Genomic DNA, 26890 nt, shown 5'->3' with positions numbered 1-26890 from the left:
GGCTGACAAGGGGTGGGTTTTAAAGCAGCGTCGCCCAATAGGGACTCTCGAGGGCAGAAGGCTGAAGAAGAACAGCTCTTCCATCTAATGGGGGCTGGATGGAGGGGGTGCCACAGTAGCATCCTCTGGGATCACACTTCCTCAGGGGCTGGTGGGGAAAGTCAAAGAGCCACCTGGTAGTGGGCGTGGAAGGGATCGAACCTCTTCAAATTCATCTGTCTTGTAGAGATTGGGGACCTCGCCCGAGCTGAGGATGTTGTTAATGTCCTCCAGGAATGATTCATCAGCAATCTGGGTGTCCATGAAAAGGAAGGACGTGGCCTTGAGCTCTACCCCAGCCTGGCGAAACAGACGCTTGATATCTGGGCCAGGTGACACAGACAGACTCTTCAGATTCACCATCCTGTCCCTATTCCTCTTCTGAGATTCAGGAACCCTCCCCCAGCCTGCGACACATACATGACACCGGCTTATACCCAACAGGGGCCTGGAGCATCTCTCTACCCGGCTTCACAGGGAGTCAGGCATCTGATTTTTCACTCCCAGCCCCAAACCCTCTTGCATCTCAGAAATCAGCCTTACCGTCTCGGAACTCCTGCTTCCGATAACATTTGGTGACCTCAATCTGGAAGGTGATGTACTCGCAGATGGACGAGGCCAAGCGGGCCAGACTCTGGCGCCCGCTGCCCCCGATGCCCACCAAGAGCATGTTGCCCCGAGGCTGTCCAATAACCCGCACAATCCGTGTGACTGGAGGGTGGGAGGTAGAGGGGTGAGGATAATGAGTCGGCTGAGCAAACCCAGGGGACCTCTAGGCCCTCAGCTGGGGACTGGGATGCCCAAAACTGCAGCAGAAGGACAAAGAAGTGTGGGAAGAAGTTAGTGCCTGAGGCCTGGTAGCAAGTCAACTTTTAACCTCACCATATTTATTAAACACCACCATCAAGGAAGAGCCCCACCCATGACCACAAGGGCCCACAAGGGGTCAGGGAGGAAGGCAACTTCCTTGACGTGATTGGGAAGAGATCCCTATTTCCTGGGAATACCCTGCAATTGGGATGCTGGAGAGGGGAGGGGAGAGGGAAGGGCTCACTGTGTTCAACAGCCTCTCGGAAGAGCACCAGCTGCATTGGCACAACAGCAGGTGACAGGTTGTACTCATTGAGAGCATTCTCCATGGCTGTCTTCAGCACTGACAGATCTGTCAGGTCTTCATACACCTTGGGCTCCCGCAGGAAGTCCCCTGGGCCATGGGAAGAGGGGGTCGGAGCTCAATGCCTGGTCCTCCAGAGATTTCTCCAAAGGTACTCCGTGCCCCAACTCTCCTTCTAACCCATCTCCTAAGAGTCTCCAGCCTATGGGAGCCACAGCTCCCAGCTCACCAAAGATAGGAGGACGTTTGTTGGGACAAAGATTATGGAACGTGAGGTCAAAGAAGGAGCCAAGTTTGTCACTTATGATGCCCATGAAGGCTTCCATGTCTGCCGCATCAACCAGTCGGTCAGAGAAGACTCTGTTGGGAGGGAGATGGGGTGAGATCCGGGAATGAAGAGGATAGTGGCCCTAGGGAAGGGAATGGCTGGAGGAGGGTGGGTGAGGCTTGGGCTTGGGGAGGCCTGGATCTGGGGGGCACAGGCACCTCACCTGAAACACTCGTGGATCCAGAGTCGTGTGATGCTGGACTTAGTATCATGGAAGTCCTTGTTGGCCCTCAGCATGCCCTGGAACACCTGGGGAAGAGGCGCAGCTAGTGGGATGGAAGGAGGGGAGAGAGGTGCTCCAGAAGTTTTAGAGAAAGCAGCATTCTAGGATGGAGGTGATCTGGGTTGTGTGGGATGCTATCAAGCTCCAAAGCCGACTTTGAGGAGAAGAGAATGCCTCCGAGGAGGCTGTGCTGGGCCAAAGGGGCAAGGTCAGTCGGAGCTTCACCTTGGAGATGTCTCGAAGGTTGAAGAGATAGTGGATCTTGGCAGGTGTGGGCAGGAAACGCTGTACCACACTGTTGTACACGTCCAAGGTGGCCACAGTCACCACATTCCCAATGGGCTTCACCTCTTCCTCAAAGTCCTGAAGCTTCTGATTGATCATGGTACCAAATATCCGGATGATCTGGGACTCCTAGGAACAGGCCCTGGACTCATTTTCACAGGCCCCTGGCCATTCAGCCAAGGCGGAGACTAGGGGTAGGGGAGTAAAGCGCTCGTCTTGGGGGCAGAATTGAGGACGGGGGCTCCAAAAAAAACTCAGAAATCAAGGGAAATAATGCTCTAGTGCAATACTTAGGAATCAAAATTAATGCAGGCTGTTCACAATGAACAAAAACCAACATTTCAAATCCTTGCTGTTGGTCTTTCCTTCTGCCTCGGCTCTGATATGCTCAGCACGGCACTGTACTGACCTTGCACTTACTTAAAATTTTGGTGTTTTATTCGTTATGAAGTTTTGGCATTGATTTTTAAAAATATTGCCTTAAAATATTATTTATCTTGATTTCTGAGGGGTTTTGGCACCCGTGAGAGCCTTGCTCGCCTCCCCCCAGCCCTGGGCAGCTCCCAGCTCTCTGCTCTGGAGGGTCTACCTTCCTTCGTCTGTCTGGGCCCCACTGTCTGCCCACAGGGACTGTTAGGCCTCGCCTGCCAGTTCGCATCCTGTGGATCTCCAAGCTCAGCAGGAGCAAAGGCTCCTGCAGAGAGTGGCTCCCCTCCATATATTGCAGCTCCCTGAATGCAACTCTGCCTGGGGGCCATGGGCCCCTGAGCCCCTCTGTGACCTGTCCTCTCACTCTCCGGGACACGGGTGGTTCTGCCTTCTACAAGAGCCCGCTCCCAGCCCCCAGGATGCCCGCACCGTGGGGAAGGTCATGTTGATGATGTTGAAGCGACTCTGCAGCCTTGGGGAGATGACGGTCCGTCCACCCCCAGGAGGGCCCATGGCAGCCATCAGGAACATGTCCTAGAGAGAAAGGTGAGATGGGGCAGAGAGACAGGTGGGGAAGAGAGGGGGCCCAGAAATAGGGAGGATGTGAGAGGAGATGGGAGGGAGAGGAGATGGAGGGACAAACAGGAAGAGGGGCATGGAAAGGTGAACAGAAGGCAGAGATTCAGGACATTTTTATAGAATTACTAAGGTAATGTATTTGTTCTCATTTCATTGTTATAATCCACTTACCCAAATTGGAAAATAAAGGTAAGTTAAAAAAACAGGGGGAGGGTATAGCTCAGTGGCAGAGTGCGTGCTTAGCATGCATGAGGTCCTGGGTTCAATCCCCAGTACGTCAGTTTAAAAAAAAATGAGTAAATAAAAATAAATCTAATTACCCCCCAAAAGACAATGTAAAATAAATAACAAAAAAACCTTTGATTATGTCTTCCAGACTTTCTTTTTTTCTATTTTTAAAATAAATTTATTTATTTATATAAATAGATTTGTATACAATAAATATTTATAAAATATTTACTTATGTACATACATACATGTGTCTGTGTATATGTGTGTGTTCTTTCTCAGAAACATGAATATATTATTAGGTGAGTTTTTGACCCTGAGTGCCAGATAGATGGGTGCCCCAGAAATCAGGCTGGAATGTCTGCCCATTGATTCAGGAAAAAGAAACAGACAAGACGCTCAGAATCCCACGGGAGAAAAGCCAGGACTGAAGGGAGATGCCTGGATGCTGGATGTGGAGCGGAGAACTGATACTTGGAGGTGGTGTCTGAAACAATGGGAGGCCTGGAGAGGGAGTTACGGACAGTTCCGGCTGGCATCAGCATTGCCATCTGAGTGAGGTGGAAAAGGCCTGGAAAATGCGTGGAAGTTGGAGGACAGACTCCTTTGGTCACAAAGCACAGGGCAGAGTCAATGAGGAGAGTTACTAATAGGAACTGATAGCTTGGGAGCCACATGTTTGTGTGGAGAGGCATACAGGATTGTAGGCTTTTATGCTGGGGTTCCTGGGGTCCCAGCAGGGTCAGGGACTGAACCTATCATCAAAGGGAACAGAGGCCTGAAGAACAAATTCTCAGGATGCTTACTCGAATGTACTTGATGGTCTGCTTTGTTCGATCATACCAGAAGCCATAGTCAATCCAGAGGCGAATCAGCTCCAGGGGTGGCTGGGACCCAAACATGTCCTTAGCTGGCATATTTAGGTCATCCATAAAAGTGATCATGCTTTTGCCCCCAAATGGCACATAGACGCCCTTGGTTCGCTTCTCCACCCTGCTCTCAATGATGCTCTGCACATTATTGGATGTGGTCTGGTGGAAAAGGTACAGAATGAATGTTTGGGTCCCCCCCAAAAAAAATACAGGGTCAGGCACTTGGATCCCCAGGGAGAGCAGAGGCAGGTTGAGAGCAGGGAGCTGGTGGCCTGGCCCCCGGGTCCTGCCACACACCTGCGCAGACATGTTGACGGTGAGCACTGACCACTGGCTGGAGGGCAAAGACTGCAGGACACTCTGGGCAATGGAGGTCTTTCCAGTCCCCACGGGACCCACCAGCAGGACGGGGTTCTGGTTGGCCACCAAGGCGCTCACCAGGTAGTTGTAGCGGACAGTGTCGACAGTGGGCACCATGATCTTATAGAAGGGGGAGCTGGGGAGGAAAAGGGACTGTGTCTCAAGGTCACAGCCCACTCCTTTCTAACTCCTGCTTCATTCTGCCCCTCAGTGTTTATCTCCCTCCCACATCACCATTCTCTAATCACCGACCCTGCCTCCTATGGGGCCTGGGGGTTGGGCATTCTCCTTAAGGACCCTTTCCCATTTCCTCTACCCTGTCCTGTTTCCTGTACCCCAAAGTCATCTCTGCCCTGGGATCCACTCTCTCTTTCTACAGCCCACTTTTGCGCCCCCTGCTCTCTAATCACACCTCCCACCAACTGTAGCCCCCAAGCCCAATCCACCCCCCCGGCCCCCAACAAGGCCCAGCTCTCACTTCGGAGGGTAGCGCCAACTCTTAGGGAGCTTATCCTCAAATGATGTCCAACTCCGAATCTTGGGGTCCACAAAATACTCATACACTGTGTCCTGCAGAGGGAATGTATGTTGGGTTACCAAAGCCACCCTTTGGCTTTCTCTTGCCCAGAAAAAGCGCTTGCAGACCACTGGGTGGAAGAAAGAGAGGTGGGCAGCAGGCTGAAGGTCAAGAAGAGCCGAAGGACCAGGGATACAGGTGGGTTCTGGAAAAACAGAAAAATAGGACAGCTGGGTTTGGGGGCCCTGACCTTGTTGGGGAAAGAGCCCTCAATCTCCCGGAGGTAACTGTCGATCTTCTTGCGGCCCTCTTCATCCACAGAGGCACACATAGACCAGATCATGCTGAACACAAATGTCAGCTCTACCATGGACACAAAGTTCTCACCATCAGCTGGGTTTACCTGGGTGGAAAATGAGAAGGGGAAATACTCTAAATCTGTAAGAGATGGAGGGATCTATTTTGGCAGCTCATCACAAAGGTTTAGAGGTTCCCTCTCTTCCTGGTTCTGTTTGGAAAACCATATGGTTGTCGATAAACCTAAATCAAAACGTTTAGATAAACCTGAAATATCCTGTAGCCTAGCAGTCTCCCTGAGTTTCTTCTCTACTGAGTTAGAAAGACATGGTTGGACATTGTATGGAGACTCTACCATACTGAATCTACTATATTGAATATGAAATCCTTAGTCTGTTCTTCCAGCTCACCCCAACACACAGCACTTCTCACCATCCTCTTCTCGGGGTCTCTGCTACACCAAAGAGGGACTGCACGTTAAAAACCACCCTTCACCCCACCCTGCCTGGCCAGGACTGATGCCCGTGTCTCTGTGTTTTTGCAAAAGCTGTTCTCTTTACATAGGATGCCCTCCTCTCTTTGTTCACCAGTGTTCTTTCCCCTACCCGGCCAATCCTCAGCACTCAGGTGCCACTGACACTGTGTTACTGTCCTTTTCCCATATGTCACCTTGAAAGTTCACCTGCACAGTTTGAATTTATATTAACCATACCAGGAATGACACATACTGTTAAAGACCTTAATTATTATATAACTTTACATTAATACCTTAGTTATCTGGCAATGTCCTTTAAAACAATATGAGCCACAGGTAACTATATTCAATATCTTGTTCTAACCTATAATGGGAAACAATCTGAAGCCGTACACATGAAACTAACAAAATATTGAAAATCTACTATAGTTAAATTTTTAAAATAAAGTAAAATAAGAATGATTAAAAAAAAAAACAAACAGCAATATGAACCATCTCCAGGCAGTGATTTAATCTCAAGAGAAAAGTATTTAAGCCTGTTCCTTACTCCATAATTCTAAACTACACAAAAATTTTCTTAAATATTAGTTAATCTGAAAATTTCTAAAATGCTTCATCAGATTAGGTTGGGAGCTCCTCCCAACAGAAACAACATCCTAAGGCCTCACAAGACTTAATATTTAATTTTTGAAAGGATGAAGAAATTAGGAACCAAACAAACTATCCTTAGCTTCCAGGTTTGGGTAGGAAAGGACAGGGAGACCCACTGTGCACTGTATCTGACGTAGAGCCCTCACTTTGGCCTCCCATCGCGCATGCGCACGAATATGCTCGTGCCTCACTGCCTCGGTGGCGCTGGCGGGTGAGGCCTCCCCTTGGCGTCTCCGCTCCACTCAAGCCTCATGTTCCAGCTCCATCTCAGACAGTTTCCCTGAAGTTGTCCCGGGAACTCACGAGCCCATCCCGCCCTGGTCCCTGCTCACCCCGTTCTCTGGCGTGGCCAGGGCTGAGTACAGCTTGCAGAGCGAGATGATGCCACTGTATTCCGGGACGGGCACCAGCTCATTGCAGTTTTCCTTCTTGAAGGTCAGCATCTTGTTGATGAGCTTTTCAAACATGCGATGAAGGGGCTCTACCTCCACCTATAGTTGAATAAGCAAGGGCCCCGTATTATCCTTGTGCCTGCCAAGCCCCACGGGTTACTTTCCTCTCCTCCATCCTCTTCACACCTTTGGCCTCTTCTCCAGCCACGACTGAACATAGGGCTTCCAGCCGAGGTCAGCGTAGTCAGTGTACACCATCCCACAGCGAGACACAGTGGCTGGAGAGGCCACTGCCAAGTTCTCCACTTCGAACAGGAGAGACACCTAAGGATACATTTGGTCAGAACATTCTTTCCCTCAATAATAAAAAAACCCAGAATTCTGATGCCCTCAAGTGTCTACTGAGTACCATGTGTTGCAGGATGAATAAAGGCCTCAGCTTTACAAATGATTTGCTCATTAAAAGAAACTAGAGCTTATTCCAGGTCATCCTTATGAACAATCACTCTCTTGCTTGCATTGTTTGAGCAAGTGGAAAAGAGTGGGCTTCACAGCCCGTGAATTATAACCCCGGGTGCACAAGTGAAGGGCATCCCTTGTACGTCAGTGGCAATGAGGCTGCCTCAGTCCACACAGTGCATCCTGGGAACAATTCTTTTCTATACAGTTGTTCTCACCATCCATGGTAGACAGGCATTTCTTCTCCAGTCACAGGTTGTCCTGAATCCAGGCATTCCCCTCCTCAGCATTCCTCTAGGACCTCCTCTCTGAGGATTTCCTTGCTCTTCCCGGCAGCCCCACCCCGGCCCCACACCTGCTCAGGCATTGCGATGCGCTCTCCATTGATGAGGGTCAGCACTTTGTTGTCGTCCATGACGGAGTTCATGCTCTCAATCCACAGCGTGTCCACAGGGCCATCAAAAAGGATCCACTTCTCATCCGGTTTCTCGTCTTGGTAGAAGGTGGGTGGTAAGGAAACCAGAGCATTCTCACCAAGCCCTCCCTCCACATTCATCTCCCTGGAGATGCAAGCAGTTGTGTCCTTGTATCTCAGCATTCCTCAAGCATTTTTACCCCAAAATTTTGCTTTCTATCCCCAGACTGCCTACTCCCTTAGATGCTTTAGGCCTCTGCTCTCCCCGCCCCATGATCCTTTGGGTACCTGCACATGCCGTCCGCATGACACTGGACAGGATGCCATCTGTCCATTCGTTAGTGTTGAGGTCATATTCCCCATACAGCTCCCCTAGGGACAATGCCTTAGGGTTCAAAGGGAACTCCTAAAAAAGACACGGGAAGGGGCTTTTGAGCAGCTGGCAGACACAAATCCCAAGATCTCCCTTTGTTTCCAGGTATTTGTCCCGTCTCGCTCATCTCCTCCCAGCCACCACTCCTGGTCTGCTCTGCCTCCCTGACACCCATGCCTTTCTCCCCCAGCCTCCGTTGTCTTCCTGCTACTCGAGTCTCCGCCAGTGGCTTCACTGTCCCAACTCCATACTCTGACAATGTTGAAGTTGGGGTCCCCAGCACGGCACAGGGAGGACAAGGAAGACTGAAGAATTCGCCATAAGGCCGTCTTGCCGCTGCCCGTGCAGCCCACAATCATGGTGGAGTGGCGGGAGTTCTTGGTTTCATACAGCTGGATAACCTTGGTGAGGGTGAACGGGGTGGTCTGCAGGCCCATCTCTCGAATCTCCTGCTCAATGGTCTCCCGCAGCTGAGAGAAGGGCAAATACAGGAAGTGGAAGCAAAAGGGTAAGGCTTGTTAAGGAAGAACTTTCAAAAGCTCCCTGATGCCTGGGAGGAAAATGTTCAAACTGTTAAAAATGGCACCAGGTAAATAAGAAAAAAGGAAAAAAAATTGGCACCAGGGCCCTTTGCACCCTGGCAGTGTTCAGTCCTGAGGAAGCTGGCCAGTTGCAGAGTCAAGAGACTGGGCACTAAAGTCAGCCAGCCTGGGCACCCAGCTTTCAGCTATGTGAACCTGAGCAAGTTCCTTCTCTGGGCCTCAGTTTCCTCACGTTAAGTGGGAGTAGTGAGAGCAGTTTCCTTGCCAACATTTTCGTGGTTTCAATTGAAAGGATCATTCAGGGTATCTGAACTAACATACTGCCAGCGAAGAAAATTCCTATACTTTCTAATTCTCCTCCTCTGGGCCCTTCCATTCCACTGCTCTCTCACATAAAACACATAGCGGTCTCTCCTCAAAGCTCCCTGAATGAGAAGAGAAGTCGGGACAGGAGAGGGAAAGGAATGAAAGGAGAAAGGCCAGCGCGTCAGTGATCTCAATGGAGTCTTGGAACTGATGAGGAGAGGCAGTTGAGTGGGTGAGCTGGGTGAGAGAGTACAATGTTGGAAGAGGTCTGTATCAGTTTATTGATAAGGAAGCCCAAAGAGAGGCCAGCTGTCGGGCTCAAGGTCACAGCTTGTGGGTGACAGCTGGTGAATGGCAGAACGAGGCCTGGAAGCCAGGTGTCCTGTTCCCAGGTCCACATTCACAGATGAGGTCAGGGAGAGTCTTAAGGAACAAATACCTTGCCATAGTCAATGACAGGCAGCTCAATGCTGGGGAACAGATCTTGCACGATGGCATTGAACAGCGGCACGTCGGCGGAGGTTAGCTTGGCAATGTTCATATCTCTCATCGAGAGCAGGAGGACCTGAATGGGAAGACATAGAGAGGCAGGCTAAAGGAACACAAGGCCTTTCCTCTCCGAAGGGGCGAGAGGCAGGAGCCAAGAACAGTGGAAACATCTGAGCTAGTCTTTAGCAATCCGACAGGGGGAGCTCAGGAAATGCAGGGATGGGCAGAAGGCTGCGGGTCCTAATCTAGTGAAAGTAAGGATCTGACAAACTTCAGTGGCGGTGCATATGACCAGGGACAATGGCGGTTAAGACCCAAGGGCCGTGTCCTCCATCCACCTCTTCATCAGACAGATCCGGCTGCAGGCGGCGCTTCTTGCCAGCGTAGCGCAGGAGGGAGGTGAGGGCACGCAGGCCAAAGTCATAATGGTCCTGTCTGGAGAGCTGCTGCACGGCCAGCGAGTACAGTGTGTACACCTTCTTGGCCAGAATCTGGAGGACAAACAGAGAAGGAAACAATCCATCTCCCCATGAATTCCTCTGCTTCATCTAGGGACGGTTACAGATGCAAGAAGCTAGGTCCCGGGACTTGGAGCAGCCGGGCAGCGCTCTATGAACAACCCTAACGAGAAGGTCTTGGGGATCATGCCAGCAAGGACTAGTGACATCATAGAGCGGAGACCTCCCTCCTCTGGATCCTTCTGCCTTCATATCCTACTGACAGTCATATACATTCCTTGTAGGATAAGCTGATTATGGGGCCTCCAGGGGGTTCCTCAGTCTAGGGAATAATCATGGAAGGGAAATAAAGTAATTGGAGACCAGAGATTATCAGAATACCTTGCAGTTACCAAAGCCTTCCCCAAAGAGAATGATTTCTGCAATAAGAGTAGAATCGGGCACCACCATGGCAATTGGACGGAACATGGATTTAAGATTATCAGGAAGCTCTGTGCGGCCAGCATAGCCTGGAAAACAGCGCCATTAATTCAGAATCCAAACTGCTTCCCAAAGATCCACTTCCCAACCAACTACCCTATCCCTAGCTCCATCCCTACCTCTCTCCCCAGCTCCAACTCCAAGATCTCTTCCCTTCTCACCTCGGCCCTGGCTCTTCCCCTACCAACCACTTTGCTCTTCTTTCCTACCTCTGGCCCTTCCCTTACTTTCTGCCTGGCCCTGCTTCAGACTCAAATCCCAGAGCCGTCAAATGCCCATCTCTCCAAGTTCCATGTATTTCCTAATAGAAATCACAGTTGTTTCTCTGAGACTTTCAGTATTGAAACCCTTTCCTGTTTTCTTCTCGATCTTTCCTCCAGAGCTGCTCTTAGGCAACGGTCACGAGAGACCCTAGGCCTTGCACACTGGTGAGATTCTCTTGTTCTGCGAAAGGGATGGCAGAGAGGCCAGAACTCTGGGAGCCAGTCCAAAGAAAGAAGATGGCTCTAAGTACCTTGAAAGTCTAGGGCCATGTATATGCACATAAGCAAGTATTAATCCCCTCAGGGAGAACAGTAAGCCTGCCTCCCCTTCTCCCCCAAAAGTCATCTGTTTATCTTTCTCTTACGCTTTATTGTCTTTAGCCACATTTCACTTGGCTAAATACACTGTTCTGTAAGAGGGGAGGGGAGGATGAACAGTTATTTGCCCTGGACACTCAGTTCTCCCCACTGGGAACCCCCTCTACCCCCAGGCCCTTACCAGGATTCATGGTGATGAAGATCCCACAGGACCACACCAGGTTTATTTCAAAGCCCTCAAAATAAAAGTGGGTGAGGCCGGCAGCCAGGGCGGAGAGGATGGACAGGATCTGCTGGGCCACTACCGACAGCACCTCAATGTTGATGCGGTTAAACTCATCAAAGCAGCCCCAGGCGCCTGTCTGTAGGGTGGGAGGCAGAGTTGCTGGGAGCAAGAAAAGTATCCCCAGACTGGGAGAAACTAGAATCTGTGACTAACACATCCTCCTTGAAATATCTGCATAGGAACAGCAGCCTCCAAAATGTGTGTGTGTCGGGTGGGGGAGTGGGGGAGTGGAGGGGGCTGCGTAGCGCCGTTGCAGTTTCTGGCTAGAACTTCCCATCAGACCAGAAGGAGGATCTCAGGGAATGCCAGAAAAGGTGCGAGTTGGAAAGAGACTGGAGTAGGGAGCTTGTGAGTGCTGAGGGCCTATGGTGTGCACAGGTTTACGTGCATCCTCTTATTTGATCCTTACATCATCTTCTGGTTTTGTAATACACCAAGTGAAGCTCAGGGAGGTGCAGGGACTTCCCTAGTTGTAAGAACTAACTGTGGTGATGCAGTTTTGTCAGTAACAAAGCACTGAACCAGATCTGGGTTTCAGCTGATTTTCTGGAACTGAAAGATACTTCAGGGGCCTCGGGGATGGGCTGGCAGGATACTGACCTGGGCCAGGCCTGAGTACATCCGGCCCATGGACTTATAGTCCAGGCCTTCAGAGCAGTTGACCACGATGACATAGAGGCCAAGGGCCTTGCCCAGGTCCTTGACGGTCTCGGTCTTTCCCGTGCCTGCAGGACCTTTGGGGGATCCACCTCGATGCAGGTGCAGTGCCGTGGTCAGGGTCATGTAACACCTGGGGATTGGAGGCAGGACTCAAGCTGGACTCCTGGAAGCCTTTGCCCAGCATTTGCTGCCCTACCCCAAGCACCCCGTTTAACCTCCCCACTATCGCAGCCAACCTGTCTGTCAGGGGAGTGATGACAAGCCGGCCAGAGTTACCCAAGTACTCATAACCATACTGGAATTGTGTGTTGGTCTGGCGGATCATACAGTCATCGAGATCCTGGAGAAACAGGGCAGAGTAAGAGAGAGGTGGGCCTGGAGGAGGAGTCGGAGCTGCAGCAATGGCTGAGAGGAAGGCTGGAGGTGGCAGGGAGGTTGCAGTTAGAAGACTGGGGACTCAGTTTAGAGTTAGAAGGGAGAAAGGGTTTATGGCCGAGATGGAGACCGGGTGTCACGCTGCACGTGTCCACCCCAGTCCAGTGCAGCAGCTGTCTGAAGTCTTCCTGGGTCCCAATCAGGTGACACCCAGAGTGGGCACTCTGGAAAAGTGATTTGCCACACCTGATTCGGCAGATTCGAGACAGCTAAGAGTCGGAACAGGGTGCTGTGATGGGACTAAGGTTTGGGTTAGGATATCACTGTATCTGGAGAGCAGGAATTGAAGTGAAGCACTACGATCTGGGTTAGGGCACGAGAATGGAACACTGGCCCAGCCGCACCTTCTCCCAGTAGAAGCGCAATTGGCTGAGCCAGTCAAAGGAATTGACATCCATGAGGCCACTCTTATAAAGCTTCTCCAACACGTCCCGGGCGTGAATTTCTATCGTCACCAGAGCCACAATTTTAAGGCGCATGATCTTGGTCAAGTTCCCCCTGATAGCTTCTGAGTACTTATTCAGTATTGACACCTGTGGAATGAGGTGTCAGAGGAGAAGGTGGACCGCGCAACGCGACCAAACCCTAATCACGCCCCATCCCAGCCTCCTTCCCCTCCCACCCACCGATGCTGACCCCACCCCCACTGCAGCTCCTGACCCCCAAAGTCAGCACGGGGAAATGCACTTCTGATCCCTTCAACCTTTCCTCCCTGGACGCTTGCCAGAAAGCACCCTCATTCTGACCCACTTCCACTAGTTCATCTCTAATTCTGACTCCAATTTATCTCCTCCCTCCCTCCAACTCTAAATCCTTGCACGGTTCCCTACCTGCTTCTTCTTCATGACTTTGAGGATTTTCTTGTCTCCCTGTTCCTTAGCTGTCAGCAGGCACTTGGTGACATCAGCCGTCCACTGGATCTGACTGGCAGTGATCACCATCTGGGGCACGGGTGGAGGCTGTATTCCAAAGCCCTGTCCCTGGCCACCCGCCCAGCCCAGCACCCGGATCCCAGCTTCTTCCTGGACCAGGTGCTTCTCCTCCCTCAATACGTCTAATCTGCTCTGAAGTTACAGGGACAAGCCTAAGGTCAGGAGCTCAGGGTCCAGCACACAGGGTCCCAGGGCCACAGGCCAGAGCAGGGGTCAAGAAACCTGTGTTTCATGTGACTCAAGATTCTGTCTTTACGTCGGCTACTCCCTTTCTACCCGTCTTGTTCCCGCATTCCTGCTGACCCTGGCTCACCTGGCCAGCCCACTCCTTCACCCACTTGTCCCTCTTGTTAAGAAACTTCTTGAGGGCCAGGCGGCAGTTCCGGAGAAGGTCCCGGAGGGTCACCCTCATGGTCCGCTCCACATCGCCAAGCCAGGACTGAAGGGAGGTGAGAGAACAGGATGGCTCGGCCTCAGGCCAGCAGGCAGGAGTCCCCGGGGGGAACGTGCTTAGGACACAGGACTCCAGGGCTTCGGGCCCCGGAGAGAGGCAGGAGCTGGGCAGCTGCTGGCTTGTGTCCCTGGGGGCAATGGAGACTGGGGGGACAGATTGCCTGACTTCCAGGTTCAGGGTAGAGGCTAGAGTTTAGGAATGACAGGTGGAAGGGCAAAAAGTGATTCATGTCCCTTCAGAGATGTTCTCTCCTCACAGAGCCAAGCAAACTTAGAAGAATCAGCTTGCTTCTTAGACCCTCGCCACAACTCACCTCCACAGGCCCTTCTAGAAGCACCACATGGAGGAAATCGACATACTCGCCGTCACCTGAGAACATTCCCACCGCTTCCCGCTTGCTGCTGGGCCCCCCGACCTGCAGACACAGGAAGCTGTTGATGACCTGGCCTGCCCACTCGCCCGTAGCCATAGCCGCACTGAAGGTGCTTGAGGCCTTTGAGTGCGATTTCTGCTCCTCCCCCTCCCCTCTACATTATCAATTCTAAAAGTTCTGTCCCAGATAATCCAGAATCACTCCATCCCCCTCCTGTTGGGGGGCATGGTACCCCCACCCGCCCCGCCCCAAGGCCTTGAATACCTTGACGTCACCACCCCTCCAGGGCCCTCCCTCCCATCCAGGCAACCCTAATAGACCTTCTGCATTCTCAGCAATTTGATGTTGTCGAAGCATTTTTTGAGGTGAGGCTGCACAGCCTCTGGGTTGCGGGACTGGCCCAGAATCTCCAGGAGGTCATCATTGGACAAGAAGTAGAAGCGGGGGAAAATATGGCGCTTGGTCTCTAAATACATATCCAGAGATTTCTGGATGTCTTCCAGGATTGTGTTCATTTCTATCAGTGTGTCCAGGAGGCCTGGGAAGACGAACAGTGAGTAACATTTGGAGGCCCCTTTACCATTGCCCTGAGTAGATCTGGAGCCTCCAACTATAGCCACTTTGTCTGCTCTTAAATGCCGGGGTACAGACTGCCATATGGTTTTTGGAAGCACAGAAGTGTCCCCAGTCACTCTATGATGTTTTCCCATTCTCCTCATTAATTCATTATTAAGTATAATAGTACTATATATTATTGTACATATTATGTGTTATGTATTAATTATATACATCATATATGATTCCATTAGTATAGCTACATCTCCCATCAGTCTTTGGAACAGTAGTTCCTTTCCACCAAAGAACTGGGGCTCCACTGATCATCCCTGAAAATTAGAGATTGTTCTGCACCTAACAGTTCAACAAGTGAAATCATTAGATTTAAATACACATCAGAGGCACACAATGAGGGAGGTCTGCAACCACTGGGGTCGCGGTGTCCCTCACGACACAGTGAAAAGAGCACTGGACTGGGAGGCAGATGATGGCCATTCAAATTGCAGCTCTTCGCCTATTAGCCTGTCAGTTAACGTCAGGGAGCTTTTACCGCTTTGTAAAACAGTAATAAGATCCACCTCAAAGAACAACTCAAGATATAAAATGTGCTCACATTTGTAGGTTCTCGATAACGTTTCTTTCCAGCATTAGATTTTGATTGGTTTATCTCCTTCGTCTCCCCAGTTTCTAGCTTTCTGACCGAAGTATGGATGCCCTAAAGTCTGAGGTGACCCTCAGGCCTTCAAGCATGGAGTCTGCAGGCTGTTAGAATCTTTGAGGGACCACCTGAGTGGCCCCTGGAGACCACAGGGAGCCCCGGTAGCAGTGGATGACACAGGCTTGTTCAGTGTGCTGAACAAAGAGCTAGTTGTTTTTATGACTCTGCTTGTAGGTTGTTCTAAAATGGAATTATGTCAATTACCTCAACTATTATTTCTAAAAAATGCAGGTTGTCACTCATTTTTGCATATCCTAATAGTTATATTTTATCAGAATAATTGATAAATCAAATCATGATTTTCTGATGTGTATACTCAAGGTTCTTGGGAAAATGAAGAACTGTTAGATTGGCCCTGGGCCAGTCCTCGTACCCACTGCCAGAACTCTTGTCATGATACCCACTCCAGGTGCCCATCGCCAAACCTGACTTCCTGATTCTTTTTTTTTTTTGACTTCCTGATTCTTTACTGTGATCTGCCACCATTAACCAGGCGTCACGATGCTGTCTCTCACCCCATCCCCAAGCTGACCAGCATCTACAATAAAGACTAGTTAATCTGATACAGCAATTAAAGTCAAGATAATAACAATAGCTCCTAGTAACCAAGGGTGTTCTCTGTGTTATTTAATGTGATAAGTGCTTTATTTTCATTATCTCATTTATCTGCATGATTGCATTGAATGAACCAGTTAGAGAAGAAGAGGGACTCCCCCATCACGGTCTCCTGAGTCACAGTGCTAGTAACTGAGCACTGACTTCATGTCAGACATGAACTGAGTGCTACATCCTCCTTTATTATCCTTACAGAAACCCTGAGAAAGAGCTACCATAACCACACACACGCCCTAGAGGGGAGGAAACTGCAGAATGGGGGAAGCAAGCCGCCCGAGAGCACACAGTCAGGAAGGCATGAGTCAGATTTTGAACTCAAGTCTGTCTGACTCCATATCCCATTCTCTTAACCATTCTATCGTACTCCACTCAAATATCTGCTGAATTTAATTTACTGCACTGCTATTTAATGCTTAGAAGAGGAGATGGTGATGGTATGACAGCCAGGTACTATAGTCAGTCTATCAGTAAATGAAGCACATGGCCATGACTTCATACACATGTAACAGCAACTGAGGTTATGTCAAGGCAAGAGGCCATGGAGCTCAAACCTGGATAGTGGGTGCTCCGGAGAGCATTGGGGTCCTTGTTCATCCGGTCCATGATGGCTTTCCAGTTGCCATTGACTTGGTCAAATAAGCTTGATTCATTGGGCAGCTGCTTGTGGATGTCCTCTCCTAGAAAGACATTCTGAAGGGCCAACAATTGGGTTAAGGGGTTATTACTCACATACTCTCACACCCTGATCCCTGCTCCCAGACCAGGAACTGAGGAGAAGATAAGGAGCATCAGAACTGAAGGGCAAGATGCCCAAGTTCCAGAAAGAAACTTGGGGTTGGGAGTCCAGGTGCATGGGTCCAGGAAGACAAATGGAAGAAGAACAAAGGCTTTTCAAGGAGGAAGTCAAAGCTGAGAGGTAATAACTAAGAGTTCAGATGCTAAGGTCCTAGAAGAAGAATGGTTTTAGAGGTGGAGGAATGAGGCTGATGACAGGAAAACGATCTAGATCCTATGCAAACAAAAGAGTAAAAACAGGATGTAGGGAGAGCTTGGGCAGTGAATCCTGACCTCGAGGTACATCCACTGACGCTGCACTGTGAGCACCATCTCAATAACTTCCAAAATGAGGGAGAGGCAGCGTTCCCAGTGATCCACATCCTTCTCAAAGGCCTTAACAAAACGAGATGCCTTCATGGTAGACAGAGCCACCTGGTTATCTTCCAGTGCCTGGAACACTTCTTCTGTACCTCTGGGGTAAAAGGTGTCAAAATCATAGTCCAGCCCCACCTGCCAAGCCTCAGTCCCCACTCTGCATCCCTGGTCATGTGGAGCCCCAAGGCCCTCTCTACCTGAGTCGGTGATGGCCCTTATCCTTGTAGGGTACTATGTATAGCTGAATCACATCCCAGGTCTTGGCAATGTTTTGTAATCCCTGTGGGAAGAAATTGGGGGGCAGAGCAACCAGGTATTTAGTCTGTAAGGGTAACAGGAGCTGGGGGGGAGGGGCATTAAATGATGAAAAGCTGGAAGCCTTCAGTCCAGGAAGTTTAGGAAATGGGGGAGTATGGGAGAGGACTCTGTCCTACCAACTCTATAGCCAGCTCTTTGGTTGCTGAGGCAGAGATCTCTCCAATTTTCTCTACATGCTGATCCATCCCAAGCTGCACAATCTGCTCCAAGGTGAAGCTTTCAGATTCCTGATCAAACTCCTGTTGGACCTCATTCCTGACCTGATCCCAGTGCCTGTAGCCGGGGACAAAAGTTCCGATCAGAAGACTGGAACCCCCAGGCCCACAGGAAAGTATTAACAACACTCCCCAGGCTTCCTCCCATTTGGATATTATGATTCCACTAATTAATTAATTAATTAATTAATTAATTAGGGGGTAATTAGGTTTATTTGTTTATTTACATTTTTTTTAGAGGAGGTACTGGGGATTGAATCCAGGACCTCATGCATGCTAAGCATGCACTCTACCACTTTGAGCTATACCCTTTCCCTCCATGAATTTATTAATTCACCATCCAACAGATATTTACTAAGTAGGCTCTAAGATACAATCCTGGGCACTGTGGAGAATACAGAGACTGAGATGCTGATTCTCTGGAGGGAATTAAGATAGAGTATTGCAGGTTTACTATAGATGATGCACAGGGCCAAGTGCTTTACATGCAACATTTCATTTTCATGACCCCTGTAAAAATGAGGAATTACTGTTATTCCATTCACAGATGAAGAAACTGAGGCTTAGAGAGGTTAAACAACTTAAGCAAATAAAAAGGTTAGGTTATACTTAATGACAAAATACTTACTGGTGAAACATTGCCAAAAACATTTATACTGAGGCAATGCAAAAGAAGTAAAATTATTTACTCCAAAATCAATAGATAGATAATTATTAAAACATCATTTATACAATAATTTCTTCTAGCCCCAATGGTTTCAAAGGCCTCTTCCATCACGTAAAGGATTCCAGATGCAGTAAAAGGGCTACATTTGAAGAGCAAAATTATAAAGTACGAGAAGAAAGGATGGAGAAAGTGCATTTCTAACTCCGGGGTCTAGGAGGATTTCTTCAACAAGGCACAAAAGCAAAAACACTAAAGGACATAAGTGACACTTTGGGCTACAAAATGCCAACTTTTGTAGGACAGACGAAGACTCAAAGCTTAGCCATGACAACATAAAGCGAGGGGAGATGGGAGGGAAGGAGCCAAGAAGGCCGGAGAACCCAGGATGTTGTGAGACACAGAGGATGGTGCGGGCTCCAGGGAAGCCTTCTTCCAGGTGTGTGTTGGTGGACACAGGGGACAGACAGTGCCAGGGATGCCATGGACAGGACAACTGAGAGACAGGCCCGGGGGTGGCCCCCAGGAGCCGAGGGGCAGCCTCACCTCTCTCGAAGGGCAGGGTTTCGCAGGTCCGAGATGAGAGGCATGGTCCGCTTGAACTGCTCTATTTTTGAGCGAATGTTTTCAATAATTTCCCAGTTTCGGTCCTGGGGAAAAGTGGGAGGCATCAGAAGACCTGATGCTCTTTCCCGCTCGCCTTACCTGCGGCTCCCGCCCTTTCCCCACGCACCTTATACTCCTTGGCCAGTCGGGTGAGGCGGCGAAACAGCCCGTGGGCCATGGTCTCCATGGCCTCCGTCTGCAGGGTCAGGAACCAGCCGGTCTTCCACTGGTTCCAGTTTTCCTCCCAGTCTCGTGTGATCTCCCAGACTTGCTGCAGTGCATCCAGCTCCTTTGTGGCCGAGAGCAGAAAGGTGCGTTAAGTGAAGGGATCCTCTTCCTCCCTGATGAGCACTCCGGGCCTTTGCTCCCCTCATTCTGAGAAGCTTTTCCCTCCCAGTAACAGAGCCACCTCCTCAGTTCACTTTATTTTTTTCTCTATTCTCTTGCATTCAGAGTTCCTCATGTAACAAGTGCATGAAGAGATCCTCAACACTGTTAGTCAGTAGGGATGCAAATCAAAACCACAAGGAGATACTTCACACCCACTATGTTGGCTAGAACCAAAAATAAAGGGGGGAGGCAATAAGCGTTGGCAAGGATGTGGAGAAACAGAAACCCTGGTATGTTGCTAGTGGGAGTGTAAAATGGTGCAGCTGCTGTGGAAAATAGCTTGGAGGTTCCTCAACAAGTTAAACATAGAGTTACCATAGGATCCAGTGATTCCACTCCTACGAACATACCCACGAGAATTGGGAACAGGGACTTATACACACATTCATAGCAGCACTACTTACAATAGCTAAAAGGTGGAAACAAGCCAAATGTCCATTGACTGGTTAATAGATAAACAAAATGTGGTAAATCCATACAGATGGAATATTATTCACCCAGAAAAAGGAATGCAGTACTGACATGTGCTACAATACGGGTGATCCCTGAATGTATTATGAGCAGTGAAAGAAGCCTGACACATACTGCATTGCTTCCGTTTATATGGAATGTCTAGAATAGGAAAATCCATGTACAGTTGACTGTTAAAAATCACAGGGGTTAGGGACACCAACATTCCGTGCACTTGAAAATCTGTGTATAACTTATAGTTGGCCCTATGTATCCGCAGTTCCTCCTTATTCATGGTTCCCCACCCATGGATTCAACCAACCATGGATCGTGTAATGTTGTTGTATTGAAATACGACATTGAAATAAATTTGCGAATAACTAGACCTGCGCAGTTCAAACCCAGTGCTGTCCAAGGGTCAACTGTACATAGAAAATAGATTAGTCATTGACAAGGGCTGAAGGGAGAGGGAATGAGGAGTGACTACTAATGGGTATAGGATTTCTTTAGGAGGTGATGAAAATGTTTTAGAATTAGAGGTGATGGTTACACAATATTGTGAATGCACTAAATGCCACTGATCTGTTCACTTTAAAATGGCTCTTTTGTTATCTGAGTTTTACCTCCACTTTTAAAAAAAGCTCCTTGCATACCCATCCTCCTGGTCCCGGCTGTTTTTTCAGGCCCTTGGGATCCAGTCTCCTGCCCCCGTCCCCTCCCCTTGGTCACCACGAGGCCCTTGCTCAGCACACCACCTTCTCCAGGTTCTGCAGGTCTTTGGAGACCGGCTGCTCGATCTTGAAGATGCCCAAGTTCGCCCGGAGGTTGTTTTCTTCCTCCCGCATGGCGTTCAGCGTGGCCCGCACGTGGGCGATCTGCTCTAGTGCAGCCTGGTGGCCCACGTTACTGGTGAAGGGGCCTGTGGGAAGACCAAGATGAAGCTCAGGTTCCCACCCAAAGCCAAGGTCCCCTGAAGGGCCATCACGGCTAGCCAACCTCTTTGTGGATAAATCTCACTTCTCTTCTCACACAATAGAGAGAAACAGGAGGGAATGCATCGGAAGAATGATGGTTAATCTTGGCAAAAACTACTAAATATGGCTTGAGAATCAGAAATGAGTGGGAAGTGGGAAGTTGGGTCTAAGAACACTGGGAACGTTGTGAGCACGGGCTGCTGCCTTCCAGCCAAGAATCAGCGACGACAGATGTGTCGCGGACAGGCTCTGTCCCCTCCTCAGCACCACTCTCCTCTGTTCCCCCTTGTCCGCATCTCCCCGAGGACCTAGGCTTTGAAAGTCTGGGTTGAGACAAAGGGAAAGGAGGAGGAGAGGCTGAGAAAGGGTACCTTTGAGTTCAAATTCTTCCAGAAGATTATGGGCTTTCTTCTTGAAGTCGTCGGCTGAGTGAATAAGGCCTGTCTTGAATTTCTCCTTGTGTCTCTTCAGCATTTGTTCACTGTCCAACAGAACTTGCTGGAAAGTGACCCACTCCCCATTGAGACTGTCCAGCATCTCCACCACCTGGGGAATTCCCAGGGGAGGGTCAGCCACGAGCAGGAGTCTGCCCATCCCACCCATGCTTCTAAGAACTCTTTCTGATCCTTCAGACCAGAATCTGTAGCCAAGTTTTACATGCAATGAGACCCAAAGAAATCAAGCAGTTGCTGGGCTTAAAAGAAACCCATAAGCGGACCTGAAAGATCATCAGAGTTCGCTTTGGCTCTCAGAAGCTTTGGGATCTTGTGCCTTCTTCCAAGCTTCTCTACTCTCCCTTCTGAGAGCACAAGGGGCTACGATCTGGGGTGTCAGTTTCCCCCACAACCTGCTGCTGCTTTGGGCCTGGCTCTGGGGGGCCAAGCACCGCTGGAACTCACGCTGTCCTGAACTGGCACCTCGTACTTCTCGAGAATGGCGAATTGCTCATGTATGGGAGGGATCTGGGCCTCCAGGTTGGGCAGGTCATGCTGCAGGGTATCCATGAGTTGCAAACTGACCCCTAGTTCCTCCAGTGTCTGGGGAGGGCAGCTGATTCTGCAGGCGGGTGAAGAGGGCGCCAGTGGGTGAGCGGGAAGGCCCGGGCCTGCCCTCCCCACGCCTGCGACCGAGCCCGCCCCGTACTTCTCCGCGTTCTCCTGCAGGTAGTTGTGCAGCTCCAGGAGGCGCCTGGCCGCCATCTCCTTGAGCAGGGTTGTGAACTTGTTCTGCCACTCGTTGCAGTGCTGCACCAGCGAGAACTTGAGGTGCGAGCAGTCCAGCAGCACGAACTGGATGTTCAGGACCGTCTCCTCCTTCTGCACGTTATTTGCAACCTCCGTGTAGCTGGAAGGGCCCACATCTGCGCTGGGACATCTTTCTCTTTGCAGACGTGCCCCCTGCCCTGACTGGGTGGTATTTCCTCCCACCCAGACCTGGGCAGCAGCCCTAAAGCATTCTTCTGCTCCCGGGTATCTCCCGCCTCAGCCTGCCCCGGGGCTCACAGCTGTGATCAGGTCATTTCCGGATCGCTGCCTACAATGGAGCAGTCAGACTCCTCGGCCTGCGTTCAAGGCTTTAGAGGCACAGAGATCAGAGATGAGTTCATACTGTGCTGCCCACTAGCTCTGTGACCTCAGGCAGGCAATTTAACTGGTCTGAGCCTCAGTCTCCTCATGCGTAACGTGGTGATGGTAACAGAACCCACCCCACGCAGTTGTTGAGAGGGTTAAGTCTGCAGCTGTACTTAATCCCTCCGCTGACTTCCTTTCTAGAGACTCGCTGTTTCATGAACCTGCTCACGAGGTCCCTTCTTCACGCCTTTCCCTGGGCTCTTGTTCCTGCCTGCAGTGCCCTCCCACTGCCTGTGTCTGCCTGCCGCCATCCTACCCATCCCGAAAAGCCCAGCCCCAAAGTCACTCCATGCCCTCCCTTCCCTCCCTGAACCGGAAACTCTCTCCTTCCCTCCAACTGCCCTGGCACCTCGTGTGCCTTAATCGTAGCACTTATCACATGGAAGCTCATGTAACAGTGAGCACATTAGCAGAGCGCTTTAGAGTTTACAAAGCGCTTCCACATATACTTAATAATCTCACAGCCTTATAAGGTCGGTGCTATAACATCTATTTCACAGGACACTGAGGCCCAGGGAGTGTAAGTGACCGACCTAAGGCTACACGGCGAGTAAGCGGTGGAGCTGGGGTTTCAGCCATTCTCAAGACACCACCGCCGTGGCCTTTCCAGCAACACTGTTACCCGCCCTACTGCACTGAGACCTCGGGAGCAAACACTTGTTCATTTCTTTTTTTTAATTCCTCACAGCCTGTAAGACTATGGTATTTTTTGAATGAATGAATGAACAACTAGAGGACAGAGATGGGAATTCAGATCAGAATTTAAGAATCTTCTTCAATTTAACCCCCATCTGTGTTCTTAAAATGGAAGTGTTCACTTCTCTTGCCTTTCAGAGCCCTACGTCTCTCCTCTCCTAGCAGGACCTGTGGCATCCCCAACAAAACGGCCTTCTCCTTAAACACTGCCCAGCTCTTATCTGATTCCTACCCCTTGAGAAACAAAGGTCCAATGCCCTAGGTCCCGTGCTTTTCCTCTAGTTGAGGACATGTTCTCTATACCTCCCTCGACCCCCAACTCCCCCACCCGCCTACCCCCCGAGTCTCCAGGCTGGACCTCCTCCTGCGATTCTGTGCCTCTTCCAGACAGACCCTCACCCCTTACCGGGCAATGTCAGCATCAAAAGAAGACACAGGGGGGTTGAGACGTTGGTAGCGACGAATGAAAGAATCCTTGTTGATCTCCCAGATCTCCCGGTACATGTCCCAGGTCTTGAGGTAGCTCTGCAGCAGGCCCGCGTTGTTGCTCATGCCATTGCTGATCTGGGCCTGGATCTTCCTGATGTCCTCATCTCGCTCTTCAAGACCCAGAAAAATGCTTCTCACTAACTGCCACCCCGACCCGCACTCCAGCCTGGCCCCTGGCCACTGCCCCAGACCCTCCCCACCAACATCACCTCCCCAAAGAAACAGGGCTCAAATATGAGCATCAGAAAATAAAGGAGGAGGTGGAAATCCTGTAGGATTTGGATGTCTCACCTGTAGGTATCTAGGCCTCTCATATTCCCAGCCCCAGTCCCAAACTTGTCCCTCCTGATCTCCCACCCCAAAACCCAAACCCCTTGAGCATTAGTCACCTAATTTTGACCCCCATCTGTGTCCTTTCTGCTTTCCCCAATCCAGCCCCTTGACCTGGGTTCTCTCCAGTCATGGGAGACGACTGGCCCAATATGTCTGGAAACAGCCCTGGTGTCTCCTAGCTCTGCCCGGCCCTAAGCCTCTGATCCCCCTGAACCTGGTGCCCTCCCACTGCCCACTTACCCACGATTGTGTGGATGGGGTCACGATGAAACTTGCGTTTGATGAGAATTTCAGGGAGATGACGGAAGACAGAGATGGTAGAGATGAGGTGGCTGCCAATGTCATTGACCACACTGGCCAAGGTCTGCAGAGTGGGTGAGAATTCCACCTGTGGGAGCACAGTGGAGAGGGCTTAGCATAGGCTATGGAGGAGACAAGTTCAGGATTGGGAAGGCTGGACACCTGAGAACCAGGCCTGGAGGCCATGGGAGAAAGTCAAGGCCTAGGGCCAAGTTTAAGGATTGACGGAAACTGGCGGATAAAGTGTGATGGTTTTGGTGTGCTGGGGGCAAAGTGGCCCCTACCTGTGCCACACCTCCCTGCATGTCATACTTCAAAATGACAAGGACTCGGAAGAGTGGGTTGGGGCTGGTCTTTCCATCCCCATTGATGGCCTTTGACAGTTCCAACAGTGACCACTTCACATTCAGGCGCAGGGCATCTTCCATCATGCGGTCCAGCCGAATTGTGTACAGCATCCACTGCTGCTGAATCTGGTGGGAGAAGTGGCAGGGAAAGAGAATCCCTCAGGGAAGACAGGCCAGGTCCTGGGAAATGAGAACCAGTCAACAGGGAGGGGAACAAGCTGGTTCAATAGAAAGGCAGGACACTGAGTCCTGAAGGAAGGAGATTTGAAAGACTGAAGGTTGGGTGAATCCAAGACTAGAGAGGGATGTTTGAGAAGCACACACTGAGGGAAAAGGGGAAAGATGAAGAGAAGGGTCTGATGGGATTGGGGGCCTGGGGACTTGCCCAACCACAAAGCCCTGGCCACAGCTGCCCTACCTCAGGGCCATCATTCTTGAAGACTTCGTAGGAGTTGGTCATGATGGCCACCACATCCTGGTGCAGGCTTGTCAATTTCTGCTGCACAGCTGCCCGATGCTCTCTCTGGTCCTCCTCGAATTCCAAGTCCCTGTACACCCGTTTGCCACTAATGCGCACCAGCAGCGTCTCTGATATCTCTTGGGCTCGCCAGCCGATGGTCAGAGTGGACGCCTTGAACTCATTCACAATCGCCTGCACCTGGAGTCAGGCCCCCACCCATGGGAGGGCTTCAGCTTGGGAACAGATCCTCTGGACCTAATTCTATCCTTCCAACTGTCCTCTAGCTAGAGTTGCTGACATTAAAACAGAAAGTTCTTCCCTAAGCACACTTTATTTCTTTCACACTACTCCCTGGTCTCTCCATCACTAACCAAAACTCAGATATTAATTGGCCATGCACTGGCCTTTCGGTCAGCCTTGCAGACCTTTAGGGTCTAATGACCATGGCCCACCTTGCTGGCGTGTATCCGGCATTCCGTGATGAAGAAGGCACTGGCCCCCTTCAAGGCCCAGTGCAGTTTCTTGAGTCCAGGGTGGATCTTCTTATCCAGGAACCGGATACGTTCTTTGAATAGAGCCTGCTCATCTGGGGACAGCATGGCAATAATCCTGTGTGTAAGAGAAGACTAGTAGCTGATGGGGACAGGCTCTGATGACCTCTCCTCCACACGAGGAGACTTGCTGGAGAAATCTGAAAGTTCATGACTTTAGGGTAGTGGTTTCCAATAAGACTTTCTGCCATGATGGAAAAGTTCTACCATTTGTGCTGCCTAGTATTTGTAGACACTTAGCCACGAGTGGCTGTGGGGCACTTGAAATGCGGCCTGTGTAAATGAGTAACTGAATTTTTTAATTTTACTTAATTTCAAATAATGAACTTAAACAGAAATAGACACATGACCTAGTGGCTACCATATTGGACACCACAGTTCTAGACACCCAAACAAGACTACTGGTCCCACTCTCTCTGACTTGAACTGGGATGAGAAAGGTGCCCAACCCAGAGAAAAGCCTCACCCCAGAGACGAGTACTAAGGGTGTTAAGAGCAGTGCCAGTGTGGCCTTGCTCGGTTCAGTGAATCTTACATTGTTCTGTGCCAGTAGTCCTAATGCCACCTAGCTTCCATCCCAGAGAAGTGACCTAGGGGACAATATATATGGTCCAGGTGCCCCGCTGGGTGTGGGGGGACCTGCTGTTTTTGCTCTCTATTCTAAAGCTAGAAGGCAACACTGCAAAGGACAGGAATAACTGTAGGGCCAAACGAGAAAGCACAGGAAAGAATTTTTTTTTGTCTGAGATGGACAAACCGTGAAGGATGCATACTGTAGGACATGCACAACATCCTGAGGCAGATAAGACAAAGAAGGGACACAAAGTGGCACTCAGGAGGGCTGCAGTCAGGACTGGGGTCCCACCTGTTGTAGTCCCGAGCCACAAGCAGCAGGTTTTCGCGAAGAATGCGCAGGTCCTCGGCACGCTCAGCGACGGTCACCACGTAATGGGGCGTCTCAAACAGCAGCCGCTCCCAGTAGTCAATCTCCACAAAGAGAATCAGCAGGGACCTTGGGGAGGGAGAGAAGCCAAGCAGCAGAGGGACTGCTCAGGGCACGAACCAGAACCAGCAAGGGACAAAGCAGTACCGGCAGGAAACAAAGCAGAACCTCCAGGTAAAGAAGGTGGACTGGGTACATGGATTCTTGCTCCCCTCCCCAAGCCACTAAAATGACAGTAAAGGGAGGAGGGTTCGTTTGTTTAAGGCATAAGCCCACAAATACAAGGAGACAACAGTAGAAGAAATGTGAACGCGGAAAAGTAGGTGGATAAGGAGCGGAAGAGGAGTCTCAAAGGTTCTCAAAAGACCCAGGGGCTGGTGGCTGCAAGTATCTCAGAAAATGGGTGATGGGGGGACTGAAACAGGAGGAAAAGTTGAAAGTCTAGGAAGAA

The 26890-nt window shown here is 50.3% G+C and overlaps 1 protein-coding gene across 1 annotated transcript in view; it reads right to left on the bottom strand.

Moving 5' to 3' along the window:
- DNAH2 (dynein axonemal heavy chain 2) overlaps positions 1 to 26890 on the bottom strand; it is an 80821-nt gene that overhangs the window by 25568 nt on the left and 28363 nt on the right. Inside the window, exons 15-57 of the mRNA XM_064495190.1 lie at positions 26362 to 26508; positions 25398 to 25554; positions 24904 to 25143; positions 24423 to 24611; positions 24079 to 24226; positions 23423 to 23615; positions 21833 to 22033; positions 21589 to 21745; positions 21061 to 21235; positions 20471 to 20634; positions 19003 to 19164; positions 18816 to 18919; positions 17507 to 17663; positions 17270 to 17352; positions 16989 to 17169; positions 16472 to 16610; positions 14353 to 14570; positions 13973 to 14074; positions 13519 to 13644; positions 13104 to 13214; positions 12618 to 12806; positions 12075 to 12178; positions 11779 to 11968; positions 11074 to 11254; positions 10213 to 10340; positions 9712 to 9864; positions 9324 to 9449; positions 8288 to 8506; positions 7952 to 8069; positions 7604 to 7740; positions 6976 to 7113; positions 6730 to 6888; positions 5225 to 5377; positions 4936 to 5027; positions 4395 to 4593; positions 4032 to 4256; positions 2848 to 2952; positions 1930 to 2118; positions 1645 to 1730; positions 1383 to 1513; positions 1094 to 1243; positions 583 to 750; positions 202 to 362 (exon numbers count right to left, since the gene is read on the bottom strand). Of these exons, the coding sequence (XP_064351260.1) occupies positions 202 to 362; positions 583 to 750; positions 1094 to 1243; positions 1383 to 1513; positions 1645 to 1730; positions 1930 to 2118; positions 2848 to 2952; positions 4032 to 4256; positions 4395 to 4593; positions 4936 to 5027; positions 5225 to 5377; positions 6730 to 6888; positions 6976 to 7113; positions 7604 to 7740; positions 7952 to 8069; positions 8288 to 8506; positions 9324 to 9449; positions 9712 to 9864; positions 10213 to 10340; positions 11074 to 11254; positions 11779 to 11968; positions 12075 to 12178; positions 12618 to 12806; positions 13104 to 13214; positions 13519 to 13644; positions 13973 to 14074; positions 14353 to 14570; positions 16472 to 16610; positions 16989 to 17169; positions 17270 to 17352; positions 17507 to 17663; positions 18816 to 18919; positions 19003 to 19164; positions 20471 to 20634; positions 21061 to 21235; positions 21589 to 21745; positions 21833 to 22033; positions 23423 to 23615; positions 24079 to 24226; positions 24423 to 24611; positions 24904 to 25143; positions 25398 to 25554; positions 26362 to 26508 (6655 nt within the window). The remainder of the gene's footprint in view (positions 1 to 201; positions 363 to 582; positions 751 to 1093; positions 1244 to 1382; positions 1514 to 1644; positions 1731 to 1929; positions 2119 to 2847; positions 2953 to 4031; positions 4257 to 4394; positions 4594 to 4935; positions 5028 to 5224; positions 5378 to 6729; positions 6889 to 6975; positions 7114 to 7603; positions 7741 to 7951; positions 8070 to 8287; positions 8507 to 9323; positions 9450 to 9711; positions 9865 to 10212; positions 10341 to 11073; positions 11255 to 11778; positions 11969 to 12074; positions 12179 to 12617; positions 12807 to 13103; positions 13215 to 13518; positions 13645 to 13972; positions 14075 to 14352; positions 14571 to 16471; positions 16611 to 16988; positions 17170 to 17269; positions 17353 to 17506; positions 17664 to 18815; positions 18920 to 19002; positions 19165 to 20470; positions 20635 to 21060; positions 21236 to 21588; positions 21746 to 21832; positions 22034 to 23422; positions 23616 to 24078; positions 24227 to 24422; positions 24612 to 24903; positions 25144 to 25397; positions 25555 to 26361; positions 26509 to 26890) is intronic.

The sequence above is a fragment of the Camelus dromedarius genome, chromosome 16, assembly GCF_036321535.1.
Source record: "Camelus dromedarius isolate mCamDro1 chromosome 16, mCamDro1.pat, whole genome shotgun sequence".
NCBI classification, from domain to species: Eukaryota; Metazoa; Chordata; class Mammalia; order Artiodactyla; family Camelidae; genus Camelus; species Camelus dromedarius.
The sequence above is the reverse complement of the archived record's forward strand: the minus strand, read 5'-3'. Positions and strand labels throughout refer to the sequence as shown.